The 14,139-nt window shown below is 39.2% G+C and overlaps 1 protein-coding gene across 1 annotated transcript; it reads left to right on the top strand.

Annotated features, from left to right (window-relative positions):
* Positions 1–11,978: 11,978 nt before the first annotated feature.
* LOC125249473 (olfactory receptor 52E8-like) lies at positions 11,979–13,930 on the top strand. Its single transcript, XM_048161773.1, has one exon. It carries the CDS (start codon positions 12,345–12,347, stop codon positions 13,386–13,388), a length of 1,044 nt encoding a protein of 347 aa, XP_048017730.1. The 5' UTR covers positions 11,979–12,344; the 3' UTR covers positions 13,389–13,930.
* Positions 13,931–14,139: the final 209 nt, after the last annotated feature.

Raw genomic sequence — 14,139 nt, 5'->3', positions numbered from 1 at the left:
CTGAATACTTAGGACCATGTGATATTTCAGTTTTTCTTTTTTTAAAAATCTGCAAAAATGTCAACAATTCTGTGTTTTTCTGTCAATATGGGGTGCTGTGTGTACATTAATGAGAAAAATAAATGAACTTAAATGATTTTAGCAAATGGCTGCAATATAACAAAGAGTGAAAAATTTAAGGGGTCTATGTTTACATTTGCTAGCAGCTTTCTACACTCACCCGGTAGGCTATGTTCAAAACCATAGCGATTTCTCCGCAGCTTTTCTCTTTATCCGTACGGTTGTGCCATGTTTTGAAGACGCGTTATTCAAGGAGTTGTGTTGTTGCAACACTTAAACGCACCGTTCCGCCATCTACACTGTCCACAGCAGCTGGTTTCACGGTCGCAATTTCAAAAGCTCTCTCATTCACTTCTCTCATTGGCTGTTGTTAAAGAAATGGGAGCGTTTAGCGGAAGTTCTACCCGGAAGACTCTAATGCACGTCATTGCTCATTATCTAACCAATCATTACACGTCACCTGAGTATAGACCAATTTGGTGTTTGCAAACAGCGATGACGTTTTTTGTGGGCGGAGCCTAGCTGGTTGCAGAAAATGAAAGTTGAGCAGTAGAAGTCTATGGAAGCCACGAAATAAAAGAATAAAAAAAGTTAATTTCGAGTTTATATCTCACAATTCTGACTTTTATTTCTCGCAAATCTGAGTTTACATATCACATTTCTTACAAAATAAAACAGAATTGTGAGATATACTCGTTATTCTGTCTTTTCTGAATTGCAATTTATCCCGCAATTCTGACTTTTCCCCCCTCAGAATTGTGAAATAAACTCACAATTGCGAGTTATAAAGTCCGAACTGGGAGTAATAAACACGCAAATGCAAGAGAAAAAAAAGTCAGAATTGTGAAATAAAAATTATTATGTTTAAAAGTTATCTATGTAAAATATTATAGGTTTAAATTATTTAAATTATAATTGTTTCATGCTGTATTTATGTATGTCGTCTGAACTGCATATGTGAATATTATGTAGAGACTTACTGTTTACATTAAATTCCTGCTTTAATAGTAGACTAATCCTTGCAGGTGTCATCAATCCAGTCTGTGAAACGTCTCTGTTTATCTTCAAATTACGTTTTCAACGATGGTTTTCTTTAAAAATGAAGACTATATTTTTTGCATTCCGATTCCAACATCCAGAGGCACAACAAAACATTTTTCTCTTATTCTGTGGATTTTTTCTCATTTTTCTTCAATAGCTTCAACTATTTTTCTGCAACCAGTATGCGCGCGCAGCTGCAAGTGACGTAATTGTGACATCTGCTCCAAAGTGGTCTATATAAGTTCTGTTCCCACCCACTATCGTGTTCGCAGATACCATCGCCGGCGTTCAGTTCGCAGTTGACGTTCCTCACGACGCATGTACAGGCCTATAATTGTGATTATCTAAATATTCACACAGACAATGTTAGCGGTAGTCCGATGTACTACAATGTGAAAACGTTTATTTTAGATGGGATATAATGCTGCAGCGTCATTTAAGTTCACGTTAGCCTATCATTTTGAACGTTCATTGAAGCGGTCGCACTATGAGAGTGATCGTATTCGCCGTCTCTAAATTTAAGAAGTGTGCAGGTCCACCCGCGGATTCTATTTTCGAATTTCGTTTCAGCAGTATCATAAAAGGGCCTAGCTATCATCAAAGCAATCTTCAATATTCTCTCGTCATCACTACAACAGCCACTTCATCTCATCTATTTCCATCGTTTTATGCATTTTGATGTCGTTGGGTGTATAATCATACTCTTTTGCTCTTTACATACATCAGCAGAGCCATACAGTGCAGTAGCACGCATTTGTTTGAGACGGAACGGTGCTCGTTCGCATTGTTACATTCATAGCATGTCGTATTGATCCGCATGAAAGCGGAGTTGGACTCGTTGCCTAACAGCAGAAAGAATGACACGCTTTGTTACTTGGGTATGCATGGTGCATAGTGTCGAGTGACTTCCCTTGTAACATTAGAGGCAGAAACATCATTATTTATGTCCTGCGTGGTAATAAGGCTATGTCATTTATATACTGTAAAAAAATAAATAAATAAAAAATAATAATAATTCTGTACGTGTTACTTTCTTCAGTTAAAGTCTCCGTATGTCCTGTGTGATCAGCTTCATGCACGTGCACCAGATTTTCTTTGTGCAAAAAAGGGACAGTCGATTTCATTCCATAGTTATTGCGTTATCTTTCTGCGACTAACGTCATATATCGTGATATGACAAATTAAGATTATTTGAATAACCCTTTTCGGAAAGTAGCCTAATTCTAGAACATTTAGGGTGATGTAAATGAAATAAAGGGTGTTTGACATATTTCAGTATTCAGATCCAGGAAATGATTAATGCAAAATGACACTGCATATGTATTAAACTAATTTAATTTACCTGTGCTAAAGGCACAATCTCGGCGTGGAATCGCGGGCGCGATTGCAACGAGAGACTGATTTCAGTGCCACACGCGAGTCCCAGCCTGTATTTCCAGGAATAGGAACGAGTCAATTCATTCTACTGAAGTAGGCCTACTTGCAAGTGCTTAAATACTACTCATACAGGTAAGTTTATTTTATGAATTAAAACTGAGGTAACGCATCGCTGTTTAACTTGGTCTAACGTTACACTATCATATTAAACTGCATTTGAGTGTTAAAGTTGTAGACTGCTATTCTATTAGTCTGTTGACCGTAAGCAAGATCAACAGTAGGCTGTGATATTCTAACATTCCATCGTGTTGAGCTACATAACATTAATTCATCTCGTGTACTTTTGCTCACCTGTCTATTAGAGTGGCATCTGTTGAGTCGAGTTAGTCGCAAAGCTGCTGCATTTCGTAAACGCCATGCTGATGTTGATCCTCGCTCCAATTCTTATTCCAAGTTTGCTTGCCATGTTCCATAGTGTTGGATGAAACCGCGTGCCAATAGACATCACGCAGCTGTCAATACCTGTTTCCATGGTTACTATCAAAGAATATAGAATAACACAAGTCGTGTCACTCGTTTTGTTTTGAATGGGAGAAAGTGTATTGCGCAATATGGCGGAATATGTCCCGCCTTCTAAATAAGGTCCAATCGCTGACTGCTAAAGTCATCACGTCACAGCAGCGCCTCTTAGAAGCACCGGTTTCTATCCACCTGTTTCCGCGGGCCGCTACTGTAAAAGAGAACGTGGGTACAACTTCCGGTGAGGCGGCGGAAGTAGCATACCAATGGTATTTAGTGTGCTAATTAGCGAAGAGGCTAAGTGTTTTTTGGATCATTGTTTACTTTGCAAAGTTGCAAATCTTTATGAGAGATGTCGTTACGGCGCTCAGGGACAACATTTCAGTTTAGTACATTTATTAGTTAATAATATCACAATACAATAAACAGTTTTCGTGCCCTTAATTGCCCTTTACTTTACTGACCTTCCACAACAGTGCTACTGCATGACTAGAGCATCCTGACCCTGCAATACATGAACAACCCGCTGTCTGTTCTTCACCTGTCACTGATGCACCAAAGCCATATGATGTGATATTTTACTCCTAACGTATCGTGCGTGCCAGAGCCAGTCGCGTTTCCACTGTATGCGATGCTAAACGCTACTGATGTTAACCATTGCGATAAATACACACGTTTATGGAAAATATCAGCGACTGCTTGAGGGACGAAGACAATTCGTATATGATTATAATCGTGTATTTATTTAGTTTAATGTTTTATCTGTCTCTTCCCTGTGCCTGTTGATTCCTGACAAATGCATATCTTTCACAGATTCACATACTCCGGTTAACTCGTATAACTCATAACTCCTGTTGCCTTCTCATGAGCTCCCTCTGTTGCTCTGGCTGAAAGGATCAGGATAGATAGACGAAGAGATCGCGCAAACATCCTCGGATTGCAATCATCGCATAATTTAGAGGAAAATAAATAGAAATGCTCAGAAAAGTGGCGTAAACATAGGGTATGTTATCAATATATTTCTAAATGTGTAGCCTTTGGATTTAAAAGCCTTAGTGGAGTTGTTTTGTGCATTCTTGTGATCGCAAATAAATGGAAGCAGGCGCAACTGAATAGGTCTGTTAGATTTAGCATGATTGATCTGCACTCCTGACATAAATTAATACATTACTATTAATGTAACATTTTTTATTGTAAAACATTGTTCAAATATTTATGCTGGAATCTTAAATCTTTAAGTAAAAAACAAACGTTCGCAAGTTTGGATCGTTAAATGTTGAATGAATGAGTGTCACATCCAGCTTGTTTACTTCGAACCGGAAGACGCTCCCACGTTTGACGCAAGGCCTCATGGGGCGTAGGAAACTTGTGGATAGAAACGGTCAAACGCGCGCCTCAGAAAGGAGGCACGAGACGCGCATTTAGGTCTGAGGCTGTCGACATACGGAAGCTGTAAGCTTTAAAGTCTCGTTCTCACTTTTGAGATTCCCGCTACACGCTCACAAATACGTGACGGCTCGTGAAAGTAAACCGTTCGTTTTGCTTAATGTCACGAGGTGACAAAAATTCCAACTGTCAAGGCGGAACTAATGTTCGCCGCGATTGCCTCCCGCCGGACCAATAACAACGGAACACCGGGCTAGTTCCGGTTTAGCGAAAAATCCCCGCGAATGGGGTGATTAGTGAAGATTGCCGGCAGCGGTGCACATTGGGACACGTTGCCCTTAGGGTAGGATAAAAGGAGAGAGGATGCACTAAAAGGGGCGTTTTTTTGTTTCTTTTGTTTGGGGGACTGTGAATCTCGGAGGAAGAGTGAGCAGTGGAGAAGAGGAAGTGGGACTGGCAATCAGGCACGGCATTGTGAGTTTGGGAGAGAGAGCACGTTGACTCAATCGGAAGGAGGAAATTGCTGGACAGTAAGATTGTTTGGGAGAGACTGTGAGTAGTTCCATTGATCTCCATCCTCTTCCTTGTTTATGGGATTTCCTGACGTGAATGCCAGGTCTGAACTGGGCGACGGCCATTTATATATGTATTTCCCACTGAGTGTTGAATTGCAGTGATGAAGTGATGTGATGCACTGTTTGATGTGTGAACTTAAACCCGCCGGGTGTCCACTACTTACCTGAGCTTTCTGTCACGTTCTAAGAAGTAAGAAGAGGATTATGTATCTGTGTTTACCTGCCTGCTTTGCAGTGAACTCCTCCCTATTGTAAGCTTTGTGTCTGCCAGTCCTTCAAGCGGAAGTTATACTTGAATACTCACCTGATTGCTCTGCAGTGAAGCTCCTCCAGCCGTAAGTTCTCTGTCTGTCATTGTTGAAGAAGAGGATTACGTATCTGTGTATTTACCTGCCTGCTTTGCAGTGAACGTCTCCCATTGTAAGCTTTGTGTCTGCTAGTCCTTCGAGAGGAAGTTATACCTGAATACTCACCTGATTGCTCTGCAGTGAAGCCCTTCAAGCTGTAAGTTCTCTGTCTGTTATTGTTGAAGAAGAGGATTACGTATCGGTGTATTTACCTGCCTGCTTTGCAGTGAACTCCTCCCATTGTAAGCTCTGTGTCTGCCAGTCCTTCAAGAGGAAGTCATACCTGAATACACACCTGATTGCTTTGCAGTGAAGCTCCTCCAGCTGTAAGTTCTCTGTCTGTCATTATTGAAGAAGAGGATTATGTATCTGTGTATCTACCTGCCTGCTTTGCAGTGAACTTCTCCCATTGTAAGCTCTGTGTCTGCCAGTCCTTCAAGAGGAAGTTATATCTGAATACTCACCTGATTGCTCTGCAGTGAAGCTCTCCAGCTCCCTTCAAGAGGGAGTTACATTTGAATACTCACCTGATTGTTTTGCAGTGAAGTTCCTCCAACTGTAAGTTCTCTGACTGTCCTTGTTGAAGAGAAGGATTACGTATCTGTGTATTTACCTGCCTGCTTTGCAGTGAACTTCTCCCATTGTAAGCTCTGTATCTGCCAGTCCTTCAAGAGGAAGTCATATCTGAATACTCACCTGATTGCTTTGCAGTGAAGTTCCTCCAGCTTTCTTTAAGAGGAAGTCATACCTGAACACTCACCTGATTGCTTTGCAGTGAAGCTCCTCCATCTGTAAGTTCCCTGTCTGTCATTACTGAAGAAGAGGATTACGTATCTGTGTATTCACCTGCCTGCTTTGCAGTGAACTCCTCCCTATCGTAAGCTCTGTGTCTGCCAGTCCTTCAAGAGGAAGTCATACCTGAATACTCACCTGATTGCTTTGCTGTGAAGCTCCTCCAGCTGTAAGTTCTCTGTTTGTCATTGCTGAAGAAGAGGATTATGTATCTGTGTATTCACCTGCCTGCTTTGCAGTGAACTCCTCCCATTGTAAGCTCTGTGTCTGCCAGTCCTTCAAGAGGAAGTCATACCTGAATACTCACCTGATTGCTTTGCTGTGAAGCTCCTCCAGCTGTAAGTTCTCTGTTTGTCATTGCTGAAGAAGAGGATTATGTATCTGTGTATTCACCTGCCTGCTTTGCAGTGAACTCCTCCCATTGTAAGCTCTGTGTCTGCCAGTCCTTTAAGAGGAAGTTATATCTGAATACTCACCTGACTGCTTTGCAGTGAAGCTCCTCCAGCTTCCTTCAAGAGGAAGCCATACCTGAATACTCACCTGACTGCTTGCAGTGAAGCTCCTCCAGCTGTAAGTTCTCTGTCTGTCATTGCTGAAGAAGAGGATTACGTATCTCTGTATTCACCTGTCTGCTTTGCAGTGAACTTCCCCTATTGTAAGCTCGGTGTCTGCCAGCCCATCAAGAGGATTTCATATTGGAATACATCCCGGAGTGCTTGGTAGTGGAGCTCCTCAGCCGTTAGTTTTCTGCCTGTCATCTGCAGAAGAAGAGTACGTATCCAAAACACGTACCTTAACTGTCCCATCTCAGACCCTCCGGTCGTAAGTCCTGACCCATCCTCCCCTTGGGAAGAAGGGAGTACGTCACCTGAAATACGTACTTGAATAGTCCTACAGCAGTCTCCTCCCAGTGTGAGCCCTGACCCGTCTTTCCCATTGGAAGATAGCGAAGCCATTTACTAGAGCACCCCCCTATATCGCACTCTGTGGGTCCGCAGGACGGAACGACCCTGCCCAGAAGACTCATCATTTTTAGATTCCCTTTTTATATTCAATAAAATACGGCGTTACTTGAAGCCTTGTCTGTCGTCCTTGTCTGGCCGCTGTCCGACTCCCCAAGGGTGGTACGGGTTTTAGGGGTGGTTGCAGCCTGAGGGGCCTGCCCCGTGACACTTAATTTTAATAAAGTGATAACCTGAAGAAAGCCTGCAGTATTTCTATTGGAATATAAAAAATAATCTTAACATTGACAAAGCATGTAACACTAAGGCTACTAATTTTCATAAATACACGCGGTGAAATAAAAAGATATAAAATATGGAAATATTGTCTATAATAATTTGAAAGAAATCTTTTAATAGGTTATGTCATTTTTTTGTGATATGTTGGATTTATTGTGCATTAGCCACTTATAATATGCTGGGGCGGTCAGTTGAGCTACAAGTTTGCAGCATATCTCAATTCTTAAACAATGCGTTCTGTGTCCTTGTGTCCTTCCGAGTTCGTTCTTTCAAGGTCGCTGGCAAGACCGGACTCCACAAGAACGCAAGTCCGCAACTCTGCATTCTTGGAATTGAGAAACGGCCCGAGAGGCGTTTCAAAGATGGCCACCGAGTGAAATGACTGTCTTAAAGGGACTTATTACTTCACAGTACAATAAGAATCCAGGGATAATGCAGAATTGCAGTTCTTACGCCATTGACGGGCATTATTTTAAATTTGTGACTTTCTCTGAATTTACAAATCTTGGTAACATTTAGGATATGTACGCACACAATTTACATAAAGTGTTCTATATATTATATTTAAAAAAAAAAAAAAAAAAAATGATCAGAGCAAGTGGTTTTATCTTGCATATCATCTCTAAAGCTGCAAAGTTATTTCTCTGTACTTTGTTGGTTAACATGCATGATACAGACAGCAGCAAGCCTGCTGTAAGTTAAGATCGAATGCGTGGAACCCCTATTATGATACACATCAGTTTTCTTCTTCACGTTACCTAAGCCATATGCACTTTGTGTACAAGGACATTTGACATAAATCAGCATGTACGTGTCTATCCAGGCAAAAACAGATGCATAGTGAAAGCAATTCGTCTTTAACGTGTGCGCACACAGAATAGCGCGTAAACTGACAGGACCTAAACGTGCAACTATGCTATCCTTGCGTCATGACTTGTGGATGCGCGACATATCTAAAGTGATAGCCTATATTGTGCTGCCTACTACACATTGAACATCAGAGTTACTGTGCTCCGTAGGCTACTCCACACCCGCCTGGTCATAAGCATCTCACTTGTGCTCATTGTGCCTCTTCTGTGCAGGGCACTCCCGAATACCTCTTTTCTCTTTACTAAGGTACTGAACAACGATGCTCATGGTGTTATACTTTTGCAAAGGTTTGCTAGCTTCAGCCAGGTTCAGCATTGTCAAGTAAAGTGCTTCCCTTTTGCAAGGGCATCGTACAACAAGGTTTCTCAATCTTTATCTGCCCCATGCATTAAGTATTCTTGTACTTATGTCATGCCAAACTGGTTAATTTCTTTGGGGGTTCTCTTAGCAGGTTCTGACAGTTAGACAAAGTTCTCTCTGCTTAGTTCTATCTAGAAGTGAGCGGGAGTCACGCCTAAGCATATTGAATGAGTCTTTCCTATACCTGTTCATTATTTACTTAAAATTACTCAAATGCTCATTCACTCATAGCAATCAAATTGCGTCGATTATTGGCTGCTAGTTACTAGCGGTGGTGTCATTGTTTTCTACTCTATCTTCAGCTTCGGTCTTCACAAATGTGTACCTTTTATATCATTGGTTTATCGTGACATTTAATCAGTATTCATTATGGGCCTTTCGTGGCCTTTACTTATAGCAGCCTAATCATGGTTTCGTGTAACATAGCACATTGTTGCTTTGCTTGGAATGGTCCCATGACTTTTGCGTTACATAGAATATATCGCACTATCATACTAAATTGCCTATTATTGCTTTGACTCTTAGCATTATAGATATATCGTTGTTATCAGGCTTACTGTTGACATCTCATAAAATCGCCTATCATTGCTTTACATTGTATGGCCTCTCATTGCATTCACATTTGATGGAAATCATAACTTTTAGCTACATGGAATATTGTTGCTATAACATTAAAGGTTTAATATAATGGTCATCATGACAGGTCGTCGTCATCAGGCATATCGTTGCCATCGGCCATCGGGCATATCGTTGCCATCGGCCACTGGGCATATCGGGCATATCGTTGCCATCGGGCATATCGTTGCCATCGGGCATCGGGCATATAGTTGCCATTGGGCATATCGTTACCATCACATCAAATGGCTTATTACCTCACATTAAATGGTTTTCGTTTTTGCATCAAATGGCATATCGTGGTTCTACACAAAGGCCTGTCTTAGCGCTTCATATAATTAAAACCTGTCATGGCCACCAGGTAGTCCGTTTCACGTAACTCCAAGGTCTTCTCGAATTGGCCTATATTGACTTTTCAAGGTACAGGATCTTTGCGGTCTTTACACGTAAATCAGATTAACGTAGCCTCACTCCATATCTTTATCAGTCAATATTATTCATTATGTATGCCATTTATTCGTCATAATTTAATACTAGTATGTTACTAATGCAAACTACTGGTGGTGGTGTTTCCATACGATTTAATATCACTCGTTATGATTTCCCTATACTCACTCAGGGTCAAGTGAACGCTATCTCTATGGACCATGGTCCTCATATGCAGTCTTATAGTATCGCAGACTAACTTGTCTTTCTGACCATAGCATCAAATCACTATTCACATCACCGGTATTCTTTTGTTAATCTAGGATTACCAAGGTTATGTTTATAGCAAGCATTAGGTAAGTTTATAGCTTATCATAAAATCCTATATTTAAATCTTCTGTGGTAAGGTGCCCTAGAACCAGTTTTTACAAGATGTAATATAAGTCTAAGGTGTCCCCTGAATGTGTCTGTGAAGTTTCAGCTCAAAATACCCCAATACCATAGATTTGTTTTAATTAATTTTTTTAACTGCCTATTTTGGGGCATCATTAACTATGCACTGATTCAGGCTGCGGCCCCTTTAAATCGCGCGCTCCCTGCCCCCCAAGCTCTCGACTATAATACAGTGCATTTACAAAGTTCACACAGCTAATATAACACTCAAATGGATCTTTACAAGATGTTCGTCATGCATACTGCATGCATGCGTCATCGGACCATGTGAGTATAGTATTTATTTGGATGTTTACATTTGATTCTGAATGAGTTTGAGGCTGTGCTTCATGGCTAAAGCTAACATTACACACTGTTGGAGAGATTTATAAAGAATGAAGTTGTGTTTATGCATTATTCAGACTGCAAGTGTTTAAAAATGAAAATAGCGACGGCTCTCGTCTCTGTGAATACAGTAAGAAACGATGGTAACTTTAACCACATTTAACAGTACATTAGCAACATGCTAACGAAACATTTATAAAGACAATTTACAAATATCACTAAACTATCATGTAATCATAGTCATGTCAGTTATTATTGCTCCATTTTTCGCTATTGTTCTTGCTTGCTTACCTAGTCTGATGATTCAGCTGTGCACAGATCCAGACGTTAATACTGGCTGCCCTTGTGTAATGCTTTGAACATGGGCTGGCATAGGCAAATATTGGGGTCATACATTTTAATGATCTCGACTGTTATGTAACAGTCGGTGTTATGTTGAGATTCGTCTGTTCTTCGGAGGTCTTTTAAACAAATTAGATTTACACAAGAAGGAGGAAACTATGGTGTTTGAGACTCACTGTATGTCATTTCCATGTACTGAACTCTTGTTATTCAACTATGCCAAGGTAAATTCAATTTTTGATTCTAGGGCACCTTTAAAAAGAAAAATGAAATAAAAGCAGTTTATCAGTCATACAGCGCTATTGTGGCTACGGTGTGTCACGTAACAAGCAATGACACGTCACTATGGAAACAATTAAGTGATACGTTCTAAATAACGGTCGCCTTGAAAGACTCACACTGGGGGCTCAGCCAGAATATTTTAAACTTATGTGAAAGGGTTAAAAAAAAAAGTTCTGAAATGTTTTGTCGGGGCTAAACGCAGCCCTGGTCAAACTCACTGTGGCACTTCAGCTCTATGGCGATGGTCAGCGCTGTCATCCTCACAGACCTGTGTAAATAAACATAAAGCTTTAGAATGACAGATGACAGCAAACAATGACAGCTACTGTCTGAATGTTGTTTGTGCGAGTGTGCAAAAGTGAATGGAATAATCCATGAAAGAAAGTCTTTCCCTGGCAGTGAAAGCTATAACAGTCCATCTTCTAGGTCCGGTATTCTGTAACGTATTAAGTCTGATGATGACGAAGAAATGCCAAAAGGAACACATCAAACAAGGTTAAATAAAGAACTTAAAAGCAGGTAATCCCATCACTAACTTTAAAGGGCTAGTTCACCCATTCATCATACTGAGCTGGCGTTCTGACGTAGAACCTAGAAGTGCTGAACGTAAACAGCATAGGAAAATGACACAGCGACAAAAGAGAAGATATTGTTGAAATAAAGTCATTGTTTTTGCGCATAAAAAGTATTTGTCGCTTCATAAAATTAAGATTGAATTACTGCAGTCACATCGGATATTTTAACGATGTCTTTAGTACCTTTCTGGACCTTTAAAGTGGTGGTTAAATTGCTGTCTATGGAGGAGTCAGGTACCTCTCGGATTTCATCAAACATATCCTAATTTGTGTTCCGAAGATGAGTGAAAGTCTTACGGGTTTGGAACAACATGAGGGTGAGTAATTAATGACAGAATTTTCATTTTTGGGTGAACTAACCCTTAAGTTAATCTTTGAATTACTGTAATATGATGGTGCTCAAATGAAAACACAAGGGGCAATAGTGGAGATTGTTTTCAATAAAAAACAAAAACAAAAAAAAAAACTACAACATACAAAGATTACATCGTGTTCAAAAGGTCATCAAAGCTCTCGAGTGAATCAGGCAGCCAATTATCTCTGCAGCATGACAGAATAAGGATGAGCACTGGATTTACAGCTGTATATTTAAAAGTAGCTCACAAGCATTCAGACAGTCACTGTCATTGTTTGCTTTGACTCTAAAGCTTTGTTTATTTATACAGGTTTGTGATTCAAATCATTATGCTCAAATTTATATGCAACTTTTTCTAGCATTTGAAAATAACTGTTAAATGTGTGAACTTACATTTTTTTCTTATGTATTTTTCTTATGGTAATTTATATTTTCAGCTTGTGCAAAACAACAAATGCAAAGTTACCATGAGTTCTGTAAATGTAAGTTTTTCACAGAATATCTCGATTGTTCATCCTCAATACTTTTTTATCATTGGACTTTCAGGAATACCACATAGCACTTATTACTATATATTTTTATTTATGATTTATTTTGTTACTATCTTTGGGAACTCTGTAGTTCTTCTCATTATAGCTCTTCACCGGAGCCTGCACAGTCCAAAGTACATTGGCGTGTTTAACTTGGCCTTGGCTGATATTGGTGAAATTAATGCACTGATTCCTAACATGATGAGGACTTTTCTGTTTGACTCACAGTACATCTCATACAATGCTTGTTTGGCAAACATGTTTTTTGTGTTCTTCTTCAGTAGTTTGCAAAGTGTCACTCTTCTTGTTCTGGCATATGATCGCTTCATTGCAATTTGTTTGCCATTAAGATATCATGCAATTGTGAACAATACCAGTATGGTTTTAGTTTTTCCAGCAATATGGGCATTTAATTCTTCTGTGGTGGCCTTGATGGTGTCTTTGATCACCCGACTTTCAATTTGCGAATCCAATGTAATACAGAGTTATTTTTGTGATCATGGACCAGTGTTTAGGTTGGCATGTAATGACTATAACCTTAATAAGTCTGTGGGATTTGTCATCACATCTTTATACCTTATAGCACCTTTGGTCATTATATTCCTGTCATATTTGGGCATTTTTCTTGCTTTAAGCAGAATTACAACTTGGGAAAGACGTTTAAAAGCGCTTAAGACCTGTGTTTCACACCTGTTGTTAGTAGGGATTTATTTCTTCCCAATATGCTTCACATACCTAGCACAACTCTTGCTTGCTCTCACTCCCAATGGCAGAGTCATTAGCACATCTCTGGCATATGTTGTTCCACCAACACTAAATCCCATCATTTATGTTTTAAACACAGCTGAAATCAAAATCTTATTGCGAAAAATGCTTGACAACAGATCTTCACCAATTAGAGATAATATTTCAAAATGACTGCAATTATGTTTTTTTTTTTTTTTTTTTTAATTCTTAATATTTATGATAATATATAAATAAAAGCATCATCAGTACTGGGACTGCATGTATGTGTTGGTGAATAGCAGTTATATGGTATTTATGTACTTGTTTATTTATGAATCCAGTTGTTTTCAAGTGTATATGTACTGATTGTGGTCTTACTGACATCGAGGCAAAACTTGAAAAGGAAGAATATTTTATAATGCAATTTGTTAACAATTATTGTTGTGTTTACTTATTTTATGTTACTCTGGGGTTTCAGCCACCAAAATTGTATTAGCTTTCATCTTTCACTCTTAGTAGTGGGTAAATTCAAATAAATGTTGTGTTGTTGTTGTTTTGTTGCCATCTGAAGAAAAATGTGACATATAAACAATATTTGACATATAAATAATATTTGACTAAATAAAATAACATTTATAATATTTTCATCTTTGAACTTCTTATAAAGGTGTCCATTTGCATGTGAGGTTTATTTTTGGTCACCACTAAACTGATTGTTGATATTAATTGAAAAAATAAAGATAATAAATTTACACAAAATTAATGATTCTCTGTTGTATTTAATTATTGCTGTTATATGCCACTTAAATGCCACTTACATGCTGACACAAGTAGCACTTTAGTAGTAATGTCATTATGTAAATCCAAAGGCCTTCAGCTTTCATTCATGACAATGAAAATGTTCCTAAATATTTAAAAATTAAAAGTAAGTATGGAAAATACA

This window comes from Megalobrama amblycephala, linkage group LG16 (genome assembly GCF_018812025.1).
Source record: "Megalobrama amblycephala isolate DHTTF-2021 linkage group LG16, ASM1881202v1, whole genome shotgun sequence".
NCBI lineage: Eukaryota > Metazoa > Chordata > Actinopteri > Cypriniformes > Xenocyprididae > Megalobrama > Megalobrama amblycephala.
This window is presented reverse-complemented; position numbering and strand designations above follow the sequence as displayed.